Consider the following 19,861-nt stretch of genomic DNA (forward strand, 5'->3'; position numbering starts at 1 on the left):
TTGAGTGTATGTATATTAGGGCACATCAGTGCATTGTATTTTATTATTGTGATGTGTCATTTTTGTTGATAAATGCATAAAAAACTGAAAAAACTAAATTGCCGAATAAGAAACTGACGAATAAGAAACCAACTTCAGCCCCGAATAAGAAACTGGACGAATAAGAAACCAACTTCAGCATCGTCCTCCATACAGTATATTGAGCCATAATGGCCCCCACACATCTTGTATAATTGCTTGCATACAGTATAATAGCCAGTGAAAAAGAACCTGAACCCCCACATAGTCCTAGAGCAAAAATGCTGCAGAGTCTGTGGGGCTTCAGTCTATCCTATGTGCAGAGCTCAGAGGCAGAACTGACTCACACGGCTCCTTACATGGAAGGAGGAAAACTCCCCCCGAAATAAGGCAGGACCTCCACAGACACGTGTGTGATAGGCAGGTGTCCGGGCTGTGCTCCCGGCCCTGCACTCTGTGTGACCCCGCTCTCCGCTCCTCCCCCCTCACCAGACATTGTTATTGAGGCCGGGAGTCTTCAGCGCGGAGGGACATAAGTGGAGTCTTCACCTGCCCGCGGAGGGACATGTAAGTGGAGCCTTCACATCCCGCCGACCTGCCGGGGCTGACCACCACCAGCCCTGGAAATCTGCATGACCCCCCCCTCCACACACACCTTAAAGGGACTGTCCACCTAGTGATCTTACTAAGGGAATTGTGAGAGCACTCTGTAGAAAAATGTCCTAAATCTGCCCAGTGGAAATGGGGCTAGTAACATTTCCATTCCAGGGGAACATTTACATTGAGATTTCAGCTCTGCTGAATTCAACCATTATCAATCATGAATGGATTTTGTGGGAAATTTTGGGCAGAATACAGATTATTTCAAGTGTCATATGGGCAGTGATAGGATGAATCTGCCTTGTACTAATCCCATTACTCCCAAGTGGTGCTCCAGAGGCTTCAGTTGCCACAGAGTATTGTACCCAACATTGGGTGTAATGCTAAACATGGTTCCTGAGGAGGTCAGTCCCAGTTTCACCACATTACACACCAAAAATACACACCAGGTTGCCCTGTATGAGCTGTATTTGGTTGCTATAGGAACAAAATGTTAGTATAAGAAGCTTATGTGTGAGGTAATAAGATGTTGGTAGGGAGACGGATAGAGAGAGACAGACAGACATAAGCACAGACAGAGACTGACAAACAGGGAAAGAGACAGAAACAGACAAACAGAATTAAGCACAGACAGAGAGACAGAGACAGTCAAAGAGGAAGACAGAGGCAAGCAGACAGAGAAAGAGATAGACAGAGGGGGAAAGAGACAAAGGGGGAAAGAGACAGAGGGGGAAAGAGACAGACGGTCAAAGAGACGGGGAAAGAGACAGACGGGGAAAGAGACAGAATGAGACAAACAGACAGGGAAAGAGACAGACAGACAGGGAAAGAGACAGATGGGGAAAGGGACAGACGGGGAAAGGGACAGACGGGGAAAGAGACAGACGGGGAAAGGGACAGACGGGGAAAGGGACAGACGGGGAAAGGGACAGACGGGGAAAGAGACAGACTTAGAAAGAGACACAGAGATAGAGACAGACAGAGACAGGGAGACAGGGAAAGTGACAGGCAGCAAAAGAGACAGACAGACAGACAAAGATAGACGGGGAAAGAGGAGACAGGGAGACAGGGAAAGAGACAGAACTGGAAAGAGACAGATGGGGAAAGAGACACAGAGATAGAGACAGAGACAGGCAAACAGTGAAAGTGACAGGCAGCAAAATAGACAGACAGAGAGACAGACAAAGACAGACAGGGAAAGAGGAGACAGGGAGACAGGGAAAGACACAGACAGACAGGGAAAGAGACAGAACTGGAAAGAGACAGATGGGGAAAGAGACACAGAGATAGAGACAGAGACAGGCAAACAGTGAAAGTGAAAGGCAGCAAAAGAGACAGACAGAGAGACAGACAAAGATAGACGGGGAAAGAGACAGACCTGTGAAACAGACAGACCTGGAAAGAGACAGACTGGGAAACAGACAGACGGTCAAAGAGACAGACGGTCAAAGAGACAGACGGGGAAAGAGACAGACGGGGAAAGAGACAGAATGAGACAAACAGACAGGGAAAGAGACAGACAGACAGGGAAAGAGACAGATGGGGAAAGGGACAGACGGGGAAAGGGACAGACGGGGAAAGGGACAGACGTGGAAAGAGACAGACGGGGAAAGAGACAGACGGGGAAAGAGACAGACGGCGAAAGAGACAGACGGAGAAAGAGACAGACCTAGAAAGAGGCAGACCTGGAAAGAGACAGACATAGAAAGAGACACAGAGATAGAGACAGACAGAGACAGAGAGACAGGGAAAGTGACAGGCAGCAAAAGAGACAGACAGAGAGTCAGACAAAGATAGATGGGGAAAGAGACAGACCTGGGAAACAGACAGACCTGGAAAGAGACAGACTGGGAAACAGACAGACGGGCAAAGAGACAGACGGTCAAAGAGACAGACTGTCAAAGAGACAGACGGCCAAAGAGACAGACGGCCAAAGAGACAGACGGCCAAAGACACAGACAGGAAAAGAGACAGACGGGGAAAGAGACAGAAAGAGACAGACAGACAGGGAAAGAGACAGACAGGGAAAGAGACAGATGTGGAAAGAGACAGACGGGGAAAGGGACAGATGGGAAAGACAGACGGGGAAAGAGACAGACCTGGGAAACAGACAGACCTGGAAAGAGACAGACTGGGAAACAGACAGACGGTCAAAGAGATAGACGGTCAATGAGACAGACGGGGAAAGAGACAGACGGGGAAAGAGACAGAATGAGACAAACAGACAGGGAAAGAGACAGACAGACAGGGAAAGAGACAGATGGGGAAAGAGACAGACAGGGAAAGGGACAGACGGGGAAAGGGACAGACGGAGAAAGGGACAGACGGAGAAAGGGACAGACGGAGAAAGGGACAGACGGAGAAAGGGACAGACGGGGAAAGAGACAGACGGGGAAAGAGACAGACCTAGAAAGAGACAGACCTGGAAAGAGACAGACTTGGAAAGAGACACCGAGATAGAGACAGACAGAGACAGGGAAAGTTTCAGGCAGCAAAAGAGACAGACAGACAAAGATAGACGGGGAAAGAGACAGACCTGGGAAACAGACAGACCTGGAAAGAGACAGACGGTCAAAGAGACAGACGGTCAAAGAGACAGACGGCCAAAGAGACAGACGGCCAAAGAGACAGACGGCTAAAGAGACAGACGGCTAAAGAGACAGACAGGAAAAGAGACAGACGGGGAAAGAGACAGATGTGGAAAGAGACAGATGGGGAAAGGGACAGATGGGAAAGACAGACGGGGAAAGAGACAGACTTGGAAAGAGACACACAGATAGAGACAGACAGAGACAGGGAGACAGGGAAAGTGACAGGCAGCAAAAGAGACAGACAGAGAGACAGACAGGGAAAGAGACAGACAGGGAGACAGGGAAAGACACAGACAGACAGGGAAAGAGACAGACCTAGAAAGAGACAGATGGGGAAAGAGACACAGAGATAGAGACAGAGACAGGCAAACAGTGAAAGTGACAGGCAGCAAAAGAGACAGACAGAGAGACAGACAAAGATAGACGGGGAAAGAGACAGACCTGTGAAACAGACAGACCTGGAAAGAGACAGACTGGGAAACAGACAGACGGTCAAAGAGACAGATGGTCAAAGAGACAGACTGTCAAAGAGACAGACGGGGAAAGAGACAGACGGGGAAAGAGACAGACCTAGAAAGAGACAGATGGGGAAAGAGACACAGAGATAGAGACAGAGACAGGCAGACAATGAAAGTGACAGGCAGCAAAAGAGACAGACAGAGAGACAGACAAAGATAGACGGGGAAACAGACAGACCTGGAAAGAGACAGATTGGGAAACAGACAGAGGGGCAAAGAGACAGACGGGCAAAGAGACAGACGGTCAAAGAGACAGACGGGCAAAGAGACAGACGGTCAAAGAGACAGAGGGGCAAAGAGACAGATGGGCAAAGAGACAGACGGGCAAAGAGACAGACGGGCAAAGAGACAGACGGGCAAAGAGACAGATGGGGAAAGAGACAGAACGAGACAAACAGACAGGGAAAGAGGCAGATGGGGAAAGGGACAGATGGGGAAAGAGACAGACGGGGAAAGAGACAGACGGGGAAAGAGAGAGACCTGGAAAGAGACAGACCTGGAAAGAGACAGACCTGGAAAGAGACAGACCTGGAAAGAGACACAGAGATAGAGACAGAGACAGGGAAAGTGACAAGCAGCAAAAGAGACAGACAGAGAGACAGACAAAGATAGACGGGGAAAGAGACAGACCTGGGAAACAGACAGACCTGGGAAACAGACAGACTGGGAAACAGACAGACGGTCAAAGAGACAGACGGTCAAAGAGACAGATGGCCAAAGAGACAGACGGCCAAAGAGACAGACGACCAAAGAGACAGACAGGAAAAGAGACAGACAGGGAAAGAGACAGAAAGAGACAGACAGACAGGGAAAGAGACAGATGGGGAAAGAGACAGACGGGGAAAGGGACAGATGGGAAAGAGACAGACGGGCAAAGAGACAGACTTGGAAAGAGACACATAGATAGAGACAGACAGAGACAGGGAGACAGGGAAAGTGACAGGCAGCAAAAGAGACAGACAGAAAGACAGACAAAGACAGACCAGGAAAGAGACAGACAGGCAGACAGGGAAAGACACAGACAGACAGAGAAAGAGACAGACCTGGAAAGAGACAGTTGGGGAAAGACACACAGAGATAGAGACAGGCAGACAGTGAAAGTGACAGGCAGCAAAAGAGACAGACAAAGATAGACGGGGAAAGAGACAGATGGGGAAAGAGACAGACCTAGGAAACAGACAGACCTCGAAAGAGACAGACCGGGAAACAGACAGACGGGCAAAGTGACAGATGGGCAAAGAGACAGATGGTCAAAGAGACAGACAGGAAAAGAGACATACAGAGAAAGAGACAGAAAAACAGACAGACAGGGAAAGAGACAGATGGGGAAAGAGACAGACAGGGTAATGGACAGATGGGGAAAGAGACAGACGGGGAAAGAGACAGACTTGCAAAGAGACACAGAGATAGAGAGAGACAGGGAGACAGGCAGCAAAAGAGACAGACAGAGAGACAGACAAAGACAGACGGGGAAGAAAGAGACAGACCTGGAAAAGAGACAGAGCTGGGAAAGAGACAGCCCTGGAAAGAGACAGACGGGCAAAGAGACAGTCAGGCAAAAAGACAGACAGGGAAAGGGACAGACGGGGAAAGAGATAGAAATAGAGACAGAGAGACTAATACAGAGACATACAAAGATAGACACAGAGACATAGACACAGACAGACACACAGAGACAGACAGGGAAAGAGACAGAGAGACAGACAGAGACTGTGAGAAAGACAGACAGTTACTATCCTGGGCAACGCCCGGGTACCACAGCTTGTCTAATATATAAAGCTGAGTGTTTGTATGTGTGTATGTATGTGTGTATGTATGTCCGCTAAAGGAATCCGTACCGTCGCATGTACAATCACGAAATTTTGCACAGACACCCCATGTGACTTAGGGAACGTCATATAACTGAATAGGATAACTGAAGTGAGCACTAATATATATATATGAGTGCAAGCCAAAAATACATACTATATATAAGAATAAGGCTGCACATCAAACTTAGATAATGGTATAATGCCTCAAGCATATGGAAAAATATTGGAATATACAATGAAAAATGCTACTTGCTAATTTGAACATGTGAATAATGAATTGCATACCTGCTATGAATATTAGGAAAAAGGAGATATTTAGCAATCGCATTGATCAATGTAACTGAGCCCCAAAACCTCGTCAAGGTATATCTCTATATTGGGGTCCCTAGCTCTGTGACCCTAACTGTGTGTCATCTCATTGCAATTAAAAACTGCTATGGGTGGAGAGGGGTAACTAAGGACTTTCTTATATAGGAGATGGAAAAAACATGGCCGAAAGGGGCGGAGCTGTGTTCACATTCAGAAAAAAAACTACATATAACTGAATAGGATAACTGAAGTGAGCACTAATATATATATATGAGTGCAAGCCAAAAATACATACTATATATAAGAATAAGGCTGCACATCAAACTTAGATAATGGTATAATGCCTCAAGCATATGGAAAAATATTGGAATATACAATGAAAAATGCTACTTGCTAATTTGAACATGTGAATAATGAATTGCATACCTGCTATGAATATTAGGAAAAAGGAGATATTTAGCAATCGCATTGATCAATGTAACTGAGCCCCAAAACCTCGTCAAGGTATATCTCTATATTGGGGTCCCTAGCTCTGTGACCCTAACTGTGTGTCATCTCATTGCAATTAAAAACTGCTATGGGTGGAGAGGGGTAACTAAGGACTTTCTTATATAGGAGATGGAAAAAACATGGCCGAAAGGGGCGGAGCTGTGTTCACATTCAGAAAAAAAAACTACATATAACTGAATAGGATAACTGAAGTGAGCACTAATATATATATATGAGTGCAAGCCAAAAATACATACTATATATAAGAATAAGGCTGCACATCAAACTTAGATAATGGTATAATGCCTCAAGCATATGGAAAAATATTGGAATATACAATGAAAAATGCTACTTGCTAATTTGAACATGTGAATAATGAATTGCATACCTGCTATGAATATTAGGAAAAAGGAGATATTTAGCAATCGCATTGATCAATGTAACTGAGCCCCAAAACCTCGTCAAGGTATATCTCTATATTGGGGTCCCTAGCTCTGTGACCCTAACTGTGTGTCATCTCATTGCAATTAAAAACTGCTATGGGTGGAGAGGGGTAACTAAGGACTTTCTTATATAGGAGATGGAAAAAACATGGCCGAAAGGGGCGGAGCTGTGTTCACATTCAGAAAAAAAACTACATATAACTGAATAGGATAACTGAAGTGAGCACTAATATATATATATGAGTGCAAGCCAAAAATACATACTATATATAAGAATAAGGCTGCACATCAAACTTAGATAATGGTATAATGCCTCAAGCATATGGAAAAATATTGGAATATACAATGAAAAATGCTACTTGCTAATTTGAACATGTGAATAATGAATTGCATACCTGCTATGAATATTAGGAAAAAGGAGATATTTAGCAATCGCATTGATCAATGTAACTGAGCCCCAAAACCTCGTCAAGGTATATCTCTATATTGGGGTCCCTAGCTCTGTGACCCTAACTGTGTGTCATCTCATTGCAATTAAAAACTGCTATGGGTGGAGAGGGGTAACTAAGGACTTTCTTATATAGGAGATGGAAAAAACATGGCCGAAAGGGGCGGAGCTGTGTTCACATTCAGAAAAAAAACTACATATAACTGAATAGGATAACTGAAGTGAGCACTAATATATATATATGAGTGCAAGCCAAAAATACATACTATATATAAGAATAAGGCTGCACATCAAACTTAGATAATGGTATAATGCCTCAAGCATATGGAAAAATATTGGAATATACAATGAAAAATGCTACTTGCTAATTTGAACATGTGAATAATGAATTGCATACCTGCTATGAATATTAGGAAAAAGGAGATATTTAGCAATCGCATTGATCAATGTAACTGAGCCCCAAAACCTCGTCAAGGTATATCTCTATATTGGGGTCCCTAGCTCTGTGACCCTAACTGTGTGTCATCTCATTGCAATTAAAAACTGCTATGGGTGGAGAGGGGTAACTAAGGACTTTCTTATATAGGAGATGGAAAAAACATGGCCGAAAGGGGCGGAGCTGTGTTCACATTCAGAAAAAAAACTACATATAACTGAATAGGATAACTGAAGTGAGCACTAATATATATATATGAGTGCAAGCCAAAAATACATACTATATATAAGAATAAGGCTGCACATCAAACTTAGATAATGGTATAATGCCTCAAGCATATGGAAAAATATTGGAATATACAATGAAAAATGCTACTTGCTAATTTGAACATGTGAATAATGAATTGCATACCTGCTATGAATATTAGGAAAAAGGAGATATTTAGCAATCGCATTGATCAATGTAACTGAGCCCCAAAACCTCGTCAAGGTATATCTCTATATTGGGGTCCCTAGCTCTGTGACCCTAACTGTGTGTCATCTCATTGCAATTAAAAACTGCTATGGGTGGAGAGGGGTAACTAAGGACTTTCTTATATAGGAGATGGAAAAAACATGGCCGAAAGGGGCGGAGCTGTGTTCACATTCAGAAAAAAAACTACATATAACTGAATAGGATAACTGAAGTGAGCACTAATATATATATATGAGTGCAAGCCAAAAATACATACTATATATAAGAATAAGGCTGCACATCAAACTTAGATAATGGTATAATGCCTCAAGCATATGGAAAAATATTGGAATATACAATGAAAAATGCTACTTGCTAATTTGAACATGTGAATAATGAATTGCATACCTGCTATGAATATTAGGAAAAAGGAGATATTTAGCAATCGCATTGATCAATGTAACTGAGCCCCAAAACCTCGTCAAGGTATATCTCTATATTGGGGTCCCTAGCTCTGTGACCCTAACTGTGTGTCATCTCATTGCAATTAAAAACTGCTATGGGTGGAGAGGGGTAACTAAGGACTTTCTTATATAGGAGATGGAAAAAACATGGCCGAAAGGGGCGGAGCTGTGTTCACATTCAGAAAAAAAACTACATATAACTGAATAGGATAACTGAAGTGAGCACTAATATATATATATGAGTGCAAGCCAAAAATACATACTATATATAAGAATAAGGCTGCACATCAAACTTAGATAATGGTATAATGCCTCAAGCATATGGAAAAATATTGGAATATACAATGAAAAATGCTACTTGCTAATTTGAACATGTGAATAATGAATTGCATACCTGCTATGAATATTAGGAAAAAGGAGATATTTAGCAATCGCATTGATCAATGTAACTGAGCCCCAAAACCTCGTCAAGGTATATCTCTATATTGGGGTCCCTAGCTCTGTGACCCTAACTGTGTGTCATCTCATTGCAATTAAAAACTGCTATGGGTGGAGAGGGGTAACTAAGGACTTTCTTATATAGGAGATGGAAAAAACATGGCCGAAAGGGGCGGAGCTGTGTTCACATTCAGAAAAAAAACTACATATAACTGAATAGGATAACTGAAGTGAGCACTAATATATATATATATGAGTGCAAGCCAAAAATACATACTATATATAAGAATAAGGCTGCACATCAAACTTAGATAATGGTATAATGCCTCAAGCATATGGAAAAATATTGGAATATACAATGAAAAATGCTACTTGCTAATTTGAACATGTGAATAATGAATTGCATACCTGCTATGAATATTAGGAAAAAGGAGATATTTAGCAATCGCATTGATCAATGTAACTGAGCCCCAAAACCTCGTCAAGGTATATCTCTATATTGGGGTCCCTAGCTCTGTGACCCTAACTGTGTGTCATCTCATTGCAATTAAAAACTGCTATGGGTGGAGAGGGGTAACTAAGGACTTTCTTATATAGGAGATGGAAAAAACATGGCCGAAAGGGGCGGAGCTGTGTTCACATTCAGAAAAAAAACTACATATAACTGAATAGGATAACTGAAGTGAGCACTAATATATATATATGAGTGCAAGCCAAAAATACATACTATATATAAGAATAAGGCTGCACATCAAACTTAGATAATGGTATAATGCCTCAAGCATATGGAAAAATATTGGAATATACAATGAAAAATGCTACTTGCTAATTTGAACATGTGAATAATGAATTGCATACCTGCTATGAATATTAGGAAAAAGGAGATATTTAGCAATCGCATTGATCAATGTAACTGAGCCCCAAAACCTCGTCAAGGTATATCTCTATATTGGGGTCCCTAGCTCTGTGACCCTAACTGTGTGTCATCTCATTGCAATTAAAAACTGCTATGGGTGGAGAGGGGTAACTAAGGACTTTCTTATATAGGAGATGGAAAAAACATGGCCGAAAGGGGCGGAGCTGTGTTCACATTCAGAAAAAAAACTACATATAACTGAATAGGATAACTGAAGTGAGCACTAATATATATATATGAGTGCAAGCCAAAAATACATACTATATATAAGAATAAGGCTGCACATCAAACTTAGATAATGGTATAATGCCTCAAGCATATGGAAAAATTTTGGCTTGCACTCATATATATATATTAGTGCTCACTTCAGTTATCCTATTCAGTTATATGTAGTTTTTTTTTCTGAATGTGAACACAGCTCCGCCCCTTTCGGCCATGTTTTTTCCATCTCCTATATAAGAAAGTCCTTAGTTACCCCTCTCCACCCATAGCAGTTTTTAATTGCAATGAGATGACACACAGTTAGGGTCACAGAGCTAGGGACCCCAATATAGAGATATACCTTGACGAGGTTTTGGGGCTCAGTTACATTGATCAATGCGATTGCTAAATATCTCCTTTTTCCTAATATTCATAGCAGGTATGCAATTCATTATTCACATGTTCAAATTAGCAAGTAGCATTTTTCATTGTATATTCCAATATTTTTCCATATGCTTGAGGCATTATACCATTATCTAAGTTTGATGTGCAGCCTTATTCTTATATATAGTATGTATTTTTGGCTTGCACTCATATATATATATTAGTGCTCACTTCAGTTATCCTATTCAGTTATATGTAGTTTTTTTTCTGAATGTGAACACAGCTCCGCCCCTTTCGGCCATGTTTTTTCCATCTCCTATATAAGAAAGTCCTTAGTTACCCCTCTCCACCCATAGCAGTTTTTAATTGCAATGAGATGACACACAGTTAGGGTCACAGAGCTAGGGACCCCAATATAGAGATATACCTTGACGAGGTTTTGGGGCTCAGTTACATTGATCAATGCGATTGCTAAATATCTCCTTTTTCCTAATATTCATAGCAGGTATGCAATTCATTATTCACATGTTCAAATTAGCAAGTAGCATTTTTCATTGTATATTCCAATATTTTTCCATATGCTTGAGGCATTATACCATTATCTAAGTTTGATGTGCAGCCTTATTCTTATATATAGTATGTATTTTTGGCTTGCACTCATATATATATATTAGTGCTCACTTCAGTTATCCTATTCAGTTATATGTAGTTTTTTTTCTGAATGTGAACACAGCTCCGCCCCTTTCGGCCATGTTTTTTCCATCTCCTATATAAGAAAGTCCTTAGTTACCCCTCTCCACCCATAGCAGTTTTTAATTGCAATGAGATGACACACAGTTAGGGTCACAGAGCTAGGGACCCCAATATAGAGATATACCTTGACGAGGTTTTGGGGCTCAGTTACATTGATCAATGCGATTGCTAAATATCTCCTTTTTCCTAATATTCATAGCAGGTATGCAATTCATTATTCACATGTTCAAATTAGCAAGTAGCATTTTTCATTGTATATTCCAATATTTTTCCATATGCTTGAGGCATTATACCATTATCTAAGTTTGATGTGCAGCCTTATTCTTATATATAGTATGTATTTTTGGCTTGCACTCATATATATATATATTAGTGCTCACTTCAGTTATCCTATTCAGTTATATGTAGTTTTTTTTCTGAATGTGAACACAGCTCCGCCCCTTTCGGCCATGTTTTTTCCATCTCCTATATAAGAAAGTCCTTAGTTACCCCTCTCCACCCATAGCAGTTTTTAATTGCAATGAGATGACACACAGTTAGGGTCACAGAGCTAGGGACCCCAATATAGAGATATACCTTGACGAGGTTTTGGGGCTCAGTTACATTGATCAATGCGATTGCTAAATATCTCCTTTTTCCTAATATTCATAGCAGGTATGCAATTCATTATTCACATGTTCAAATTAGCAAGTAGCATTTTTCATTGTATATTCCAATATTTTTCCATATGCTTGAGGCATTATACCATTATCTAAGTTTGATGTGCAGCCTTATTCTTATATATAGTATGTATTTTTGGCTTGCACTCATATATATATATTAGTGCTCACTTCAGTTATCCTATTCAGTTATATGTAGTTTTTTTTCTGAATGTGAACACAGCTCCGCCCCTTTCGGCCATGTTTTTTCCATCTCCTATATAAGAAAGTCCTTAGTTACCCCTCTCCACCCATAGCAGTTTTTAATTGCAATGAGATGACACACAGTTAGGGTCACAGAGCTAGGGACCCCAATATAGAGATATACCTTGACGAGGTTTTGGGGCTCAGTTACATTGATCAATGCGATTGCTAAATATCTCCTTTTTCCTAATATTCATAGCAGGTATGCAATTCATTATTCACATGTTCAAATTAGCAAGTAGCATTTTTCATTGTATATTCCAATATTTTTCCATATGCTTGAGGCATTATACCATTATCTAAGTTTGATGTGCAGCCTTATTCTTATATATAGTATGTATTTTTGGCTTGCACTCATATATATATATTAGTGCTCACTTCAGTTATCCTATTCAGTTATATGTAGTTTTTTTTCTGAATGTGAACACAGCTCCGCCCCTTTCGGCCATGTTTTTTCCATCTCCTATATAAGAAAGTCCTTAGTTACCCCTCTCCACCCATAGCAGTTTTTAATTGCAATGAGATGACACACAGTTAGGGTCACAGAGCTAGGGACCCCAATATAGAGATATACCTTGACGAGGTTTTGGGGCTCAGTTACATTGATCAATGCGATTGCTAAATATCTCCTTTTTCCTAATATTCATAGCAGGTATGCAATTCATTATTCACATGTTCAAATTAGCAAGTAGCATTTTTCATTGTATATTCCAATATTTTTCCATATGCTTGAGGCATTATACCATTATCTAAGTTTGATGTGCAGCCTTATTCTTATATTTAGGGAACGTCATAGACTATGTTTTGATGGGAAAATGTAACCCCGCGCTTTACAGTTACTCTCCAAAAAAAACCTGCCTTCATTAAAAGAGCTGCAAACTAAAGGTTATTAATAGCAGCTGTGATTGGTTGCTGTAGGAACAAAATAAATTGTTAGTATAAGAAGCTTATGTGTGAGGTAATAAGATGTCGGTGGAGAGATGGATAGAGAGAGACAGAGACAGACTAAAGGGTGTTTTACATGCTGCGACATCGCTAGCGATAGCTAGCGATGTCGTGCGCGATAGCTCCCGCGTCGCTGTTTCGTTATGGGGGTGATTGCTGCCGTAGCGAACAACATCGTTGGAGACACCGAACAATCTCTCCTTTAAGGAGGCGGTTCGTTCGGCGTCACAGCGGCATCACTAAGTGGCCGCCCAATAGCAGAGGTGGGGCGGAGATGAGCTTCCGGAACATGCCGCCCACCTCCTTCCTTCCTCATTGCCGGTGGACGCAGGTAAGCAGAAGTTCGTTGTTCCTGTGGTGTCACACATAGCGATGTGTGATGCCGCAGGAACGACAAACAACCAGCGGCATGCACCACCAACGATATTATGAAAAGGAGCGACGTGTCAGCAATCAATGATTTTTGGCGTTTTTGCGATCGTTGATCGTCGCTCCTTTTAGTCACACACAACGATATCGCTAACGGCGCCGGATGTGCGCCACGAACACCGTGACCCTGACGATATATCGTTAGCGATATCGTTGTGTGTAAAGTACCCTTAAGGCCTCTTTCACACGTCCGTGCCTCCGGTACGTGTATGGTCAGTTTCCTCACGTACTGGAGACACGTGCACACGAAGACCCATTAAAATCAATGGGTCTGCGTTCATGTGCGTATTCTGCCATGGACCGCTTGTACACGTGGAGCTTACGTGTGCCCTTGTGCTCCACATGTAGACATGTCCACGTTTTCTCCAGCATCACGGGTGTCACACGGAACGCAAACGGGTCACACGTAACACAAACGGACAACACGGATGTTTTCCGTGTGACACGCGCCGGAGAAAACACATGTATCTGCGAGAAAAAAAAACAAAACTTTACTCACCTTCTCCAGCCCTCCTGTCTCTGCCGCTGCTGTCACTTGCTGCCGACCGCCGCTCATTATGCTAATTGAATATTCACTCCGGCCGGAAGCAGCAGCAGCGGGGAGTCGGCAGGACCGGAGACCGAAGATCAGCACCACGGACAGCGACGCCAGGGACAGGTGAGTAGAAAGATCCCATTCTCCATGTGTTATCACGGATAACACACGGAGAACACACGTGTAACATACACACGGCACATAGAGGGCAATATGCACCTTTGACACATCCGTGAAAAACGTGCGTGATGTGATGTGAAGTGTGATGTGATGTGTGATGTGCGTGAAGTGATGTGTGAAAGAGGCCTAAGAGGCAGACAGGGAAAGAGACAGAGAGACAGAGACATACACAAACAGACAGGGAAAAAGACAGCAAGAGACAGACAGTCAAAAAGGCAGACAGACAGGGAAAGAGACAGAGACAGGGAAAAACAGTGTTACGAACCGGCGTCGCCATAGCCGCAAGCAGCCTGCTGTGGTTCCTGTTGCGCCCAGGCGCCGGCTGCCGTTCTTGGCCGTGCCTCGGGTCATCCAGTTGGCTGCTCCTTCCACCACGTCTAAGTGTGAAGAGGCGGCTAGTGCAAGCGGTCTTCTCGGTCAACGCTACCTGGTGACCGGTTCCCAGGTCTCCTGGGTTATCTGAGTCATCAGTCCTACAGTCTCCGTCTAACCCACAGGGTGCCAGCAGCTCCATTGCCATTGGAGCATGGTGGGCCCCGACTGGCGATTGGGATATATACCCCCTGGTCCTAATCTGCCGGTCCCCCTGTAACAGTAAGACTGCGCCAGGGTCTGGCTGGCATGGCGGAGATGGAGCAGCTATGTCAGTTCATACTGCAGCTTGAGGCCAGAGTGAGGTCTCTGGAGCAGTCTGCTCTTGCTGCTGATATGGATGATGTGGTGGCTCAAGCAGCTGCAATGGTGTCGGCCACTAAGCCCACTCCAACCCTCCCTCACCTCTCTCTGCCCAACAAGTTTTCAGGGGACAGCAAGGCATGTAGGGGATTCGTGAACCAGTGCTCAATCCATCTGCAGTTGCTGGCTAAACGGTTCCTTACAGAGAGGTCGAAGGTGGGGTTTATCATCTCCTTGCTCTCTGATAGAGCACTGGACTGGGCTACACCATTGTGGGAGAGGAATGACCCCGTAGTTGAGGACTCTGAGGAGTCTTTGGAGTCTTTGAGGCAAGTGTTCCTGGGGCCTCAGGTCACTCACGACTCGGCCCTACAGCTACTGACTTTGGAGCAGGGGCGTACCTCCTCGGGTCAATATGCTGTGAGTTTCAGGACAATTGCGCAGGACTCGGGTGGCCAGAGAGGACTCTCATTCCAATGTTCTGGAGGGGATTAGCCTCGCACGTGAAGGACGTGTTAGCGTCGCGCGAGGTACCAACTACCCTTGAGGGCCTCATGACTCTGGCTATCCGCATTGACCTACGGACCTCCGAACGTCAGCTGGAGCGCAGGTCAGAGGGTCGTTCAGCCACTGTGGTGGTCTCTCCTACTGCACCTTCCTTAGAGGACGTCTCTGTCCCTATGGACATCTCTAGGGTTGGTGTTGCCAGGTCATCGAGTCGCAAGGGAATTTCCTGTTTTGCTTGTGGGCAGTATGGTCATTATGCCAACCGTTGCCCAAAGCGTCAGGGTAAGCGACTGCGATTGGTGACCATAGCTGGAGGTAGACTGTACTCTGCGTCATCCATTAGGGTGACGTTTCCTGTGTCCATTTCCTTTAAGGGGTCAACATGGTCCACAAGGGCAAGTGTGGACACAGGTGCTGGGGATAATTTCATCTCCTCCTCTTTTGCCCGGCGGCATGCCATCCCGCTGGTGCAAATGCCAAGGCGAGTGAGAGTCCATGTGGTGGATGAGTCCTTGTTGCCAAAGGTAATTAAGCAGCGGACAGTGCCCATTACCCTTGCCATGTCATTTGGGCATAGGGAGACCATTTCATTTCTGGTTCTCCCTAAGGGTGCAGATGATATTCTGCTGGGTATTCCTTGGTTGAAGCGGCATTCCCCACATATCGACTGGTCGTCTGGGGTGATTACGCGGTGGAGTGAGTCTTGTAGCTCCCACTGCATGTCTCCATCTTCCGCCCGTCGCTCAGTGGTATCTTTGGCGACTATAGACCATTCGAGTGGGAGGGCCGCTAGAGGGGGGGGGTACTGTTACGAACCGGCGTCGCCATAGCCGCAAGCAGCCTGCCGCGGTTCCTGTTGCGCCGTGTGTGACACCGCATGAGCGAGGAACGTCTCCTTACCTGCCGCCGGCCCCAATGAGAAAGGAAGGAGGTGCGCGGGATGTTACGTCCTGCTCATCTCCGCCCCTCTGCTTTGATTGGCCGGCCGCTTAGTGACGTTGCGGTGACGTCGCTGTGATGCCGAACATCCCTCCCCCTTGAAGGAGGGATTGTTCGGCAGTCACAGCGACGACGCCGACCAGGCAAGTATGTGTGACGCTGCGTAGCGATAATGTTCGCTACGGCAGCGATCACAATCGCATGCACGACGGGGGCGGGTACTTACACGGTCGCTATCGCTAGACATTGCTAGCGATATCGCTACCGTGTAAAGCCCCCTTACGTCCTGTGTTGTGCCTACTGAGCATGCTCAGGCAGATAGTCTGATTTCTGAGTCTGTTGTTCAGGCTACTGAGCATGCTCAGGCTCTTAGTGCATCAGAGGCTAGGTCCGGTAAGGACCTCACTGAGCATGTCCGTGAGGTGGCAGGCTCTGATAGGGCAGAGGGTGTCAGATGTCCTGATGACGTGGCCACTCCGGACTGGCTCGCAGATGCCAGCCCCTATGATCTGGCACCTCACCATTGGTTGTCAGACGATGACTGGTGAAGTGTTTGGGGCGTGGCTGCCATAAGGTCATCAGTGACGTGGCGGTTCCGGATAGGCCGCTGGTGACGTCGCTGATAATATGGCACTCTGCCATTGGACATTGGTGGTTCCAACCTGGGTTTGGGGCGGATCTAGGTTATAAAAGGGGCTGGAGACAACATGGAGGTGTGCAGCCTTCACTCATATTCACTTAAAATTCATGGTGGCGTAAGCCTTGTTGGAAGCGGTAGGTAGGGCTAGGCGAACGGTGCCTGTCACGCCAAGATTCGTGGCTCAGCACATGAGGGTCAGGCGCCGTGCTTCCTTGCTACCGGTCCTGTTGTGGCGTTAACTGGACTGCGGCTGCTGCGTCACCTGTCCAGTTGTGCCTTCTACGCACACGGACATCATACCTGCTGCATCACCTGTCCGGTTGTGCCTCCTACGCGCACGGACAGCATACCCCAGGACCCCTGTGGAGTTAACAGGGTGTTCCTGGATTGGGTGTGTGAACCTATTATTCTCCTTGGCTTCCCAATCAACGCTACTGGTGTGATCCCTTGGCCTGACGTGTCCTCTACACACGTGGCCATTTGCGTAGTGACCAGAAACGCTAATCGAAGGATCGCTCGGCCTGTCGTGTCTGACACACGTGGCCGACAGGGCGCTGTCGCAGCGGTCTTCTCGGTCTCGGTCTCGGCTACCTGGTTCCCCCCGGCCTGACGTGTTCCCTGCACACATGGTCGGGGTTGCGCCAATTCCACCGAAACGCTAACTGGGTTGTCGTCCGGTCTGACATGTCTCTACACACGTGACCGGTTCCCAGGTCTCCTGGGTTATCTGAGTCATCAGTCCTACAGTCTCCGCCTAACCCACAGGGTGCCAGCAGCTCCATTGCCATCTGGAGCACGGTTGGCCCCGACTAGCGATTGGGATATATACCCCCTTGTCCTAATCTGCCGGTCCCCCCGTAACAAACAGACAGGGAAAGAGACAAAAACAGGGAAAGAGACAAAAACATGAAAAGAGACAGAGACAGACGGGGAAAGAGACAGACGGGGAAAGAGACAGTCCTGGAATGGGACAGGCAGGGAAAGAGACAGACAAATATGGCGATAGAGACAGAGAAAGAGAGAGACAGACAGACACAGAGGGACAGACAGACACAGAGATAGAGAGAAACAGACAGAGACACACATGGATAGAGACAGACAGAGACAAACCCACAGAAACAGACACACAGTCAGACACGCAGACAGACAGAGAAACAGGCAGAGACAGATGTGTTGCGTGATGTGCACTGTATCCAGGAGCAGCCCCATCCCGTCCATTTGGGTTTATCTCCTATTTATTGGGGTTGAAGTAGAAATCGGTTCATGTTACATGTTCTTATGGCTGATTTTTAATATCTGTATATAAGGGAAGCAACCACCTTATTAAGGCTTCATTCACACGACCGTTCCGTTTTTGCGGTCGCAACGTGTGGTAACCGCATCCGTCCTGTTCCGTATACGGTCCTTGTGTCATCCGTGTGACTTCTGTTTTTTTTTGCGGACCGTAAAAATACGGAAGGAGAGTTACATTCAGTCCAGGGTATCTGGGCTGATGTTGGTCCCCATATACTGTAAAGTCTAAGGAGAACAGAATCTGAGGCAAAGGGATAGGAGTAAGTGCTAAATACTCACCGATCACCGGCACGGCTGTCACATTGCTCCTGCAGCAGCTGTTTGATTTTCCCGAGCCGGCTGCTCATTAGGCTCATACATATTCACCCTCCCCTTCTATGATTGGTTACAGTCAGACGCACCCCCACTCTGAGTGACAGCTGTCTGCCTGCAAGCAATCACAGCCGCCAATAGGCAGGTCTATATCGTACAGTACAATAAATAAATAATTAAAAAAACACAGCATGTGGTCCCCACCCAATTTTGATACCACCCAAGATAAATCCTCACAGCTGCTGGCTTTTATTGTCTGGCTGGGGAGACCCACGTCATTGGGAGCCCCCCCAGCTTAAAAATATCAGCCTGCAGCCGATGCGACAGTCCCGGGACTTTCCTCTGCTCATCCCATTGCCCTGGCGAAGGGGGTAATATATTGGGTTGATACCAGATGTGTAATGTCACCTGGCATCAAGCCCTGGGGTTAGTGATGTCACGGCGTCTATCAGATACCCAACATCACTAACCCAGTCAGTAATAAAAAAAAAATAGAAATAGACGACAAACAAATTTTTATTTGAAAAAACACTCCCTAAAACATTCCCTCTTTCACCAATTTATTGGAAAGAAAAAAACAAAATGCTCACTGTCCCAGTCAATGAAGTGCAGAATGTTCTTCATTGGCTCGGAGAACAGTGCAGTGACCTGAGCTAACATCTTGTGGTCAGCCCAGGTCACTGCAGGGCATGACCACCGCTGACTTCAGGAGGTTAGCTAGGTACATTACCTGCGGTGATGAAAGCCGCTGCACTCCTGACATCAGCGCTTGTCACTGACTTCTGTGCCTGCTGCGTTTTCAGATCACCTCTCGCGAGCGGCCTGTGACGTCATCGCTAGTAACAGTCTCGGGCCGCCCGCGAGAGGTGACCTGAGAACGCGGCGGGCATAGAAGTCAGTGACAAGCGCTGACGTCAGGAATGCAGGACTTCATCACCTGAGGTAATGAACTTTGCTAACCTTCTGACGGCAACGCTCATCATCCCCGCGGCTGCTCACACTGCAGTGCGGGCAGCTGCTGACACACTGCTGTGCAGGCAGCTGCTGACACACTGCAGTGCAAGCAGCTGCGGGGCTAGTGCGGGAGCGGGACATAGACTGCAGGGGCACCCGACAGACGTCACATGGAAGTGCTTCCATGTGGCTTCCGAGGAGTTTGCGGACCCATTGACTTGTTTTGAGTCACGGTCTGTTATTACAGAACAGAATAGGGCATGTTCCATAATAACGGA

General features: G+C 45.4%; 1 protein-coding gene across 1 annotated transcript in view; it reads left to right on the top strand.

Annotated features, from left to right (window-relative positions):
- Window positions 1-430: 430 nt before the first annotated feature.
- LOC142301456 (adipocyte plasma membrane-associated protein-like) overlaps window positions 431-19,861 on the top strand; it is a 68,526-nt gene continuing 49,095 nt past the window's right edge. The window contains exon 1 of the mRNA XM_075342459.1: window positions 431-585. Coding sequence (XP_075198574.1) covers window positions 584-585 — 2 coding nt within the window. The 5' untranslated portion in view covers window positions 431-583. The remainder of the gene's footprint in view (window positions 586-19,861) is intronic.

This window comes from Anomaloglossus baeobatrachus, chromosome 4 (assembly GCF_048569485.1).
Source record: "Anomaloglossus baeobatrachus isolate aAnoBae1 chromosome 4, aAnoBae1.hap1, whole genome shotgun sequence".
Taxonomy (NCBI): domain Eukaryota; kingdom Metazoa; phylum Chordata; class Amphibia; order Anura; family Aromobatidae; genus Anomaloglossus; species Anomaloglossus baeobatrachus.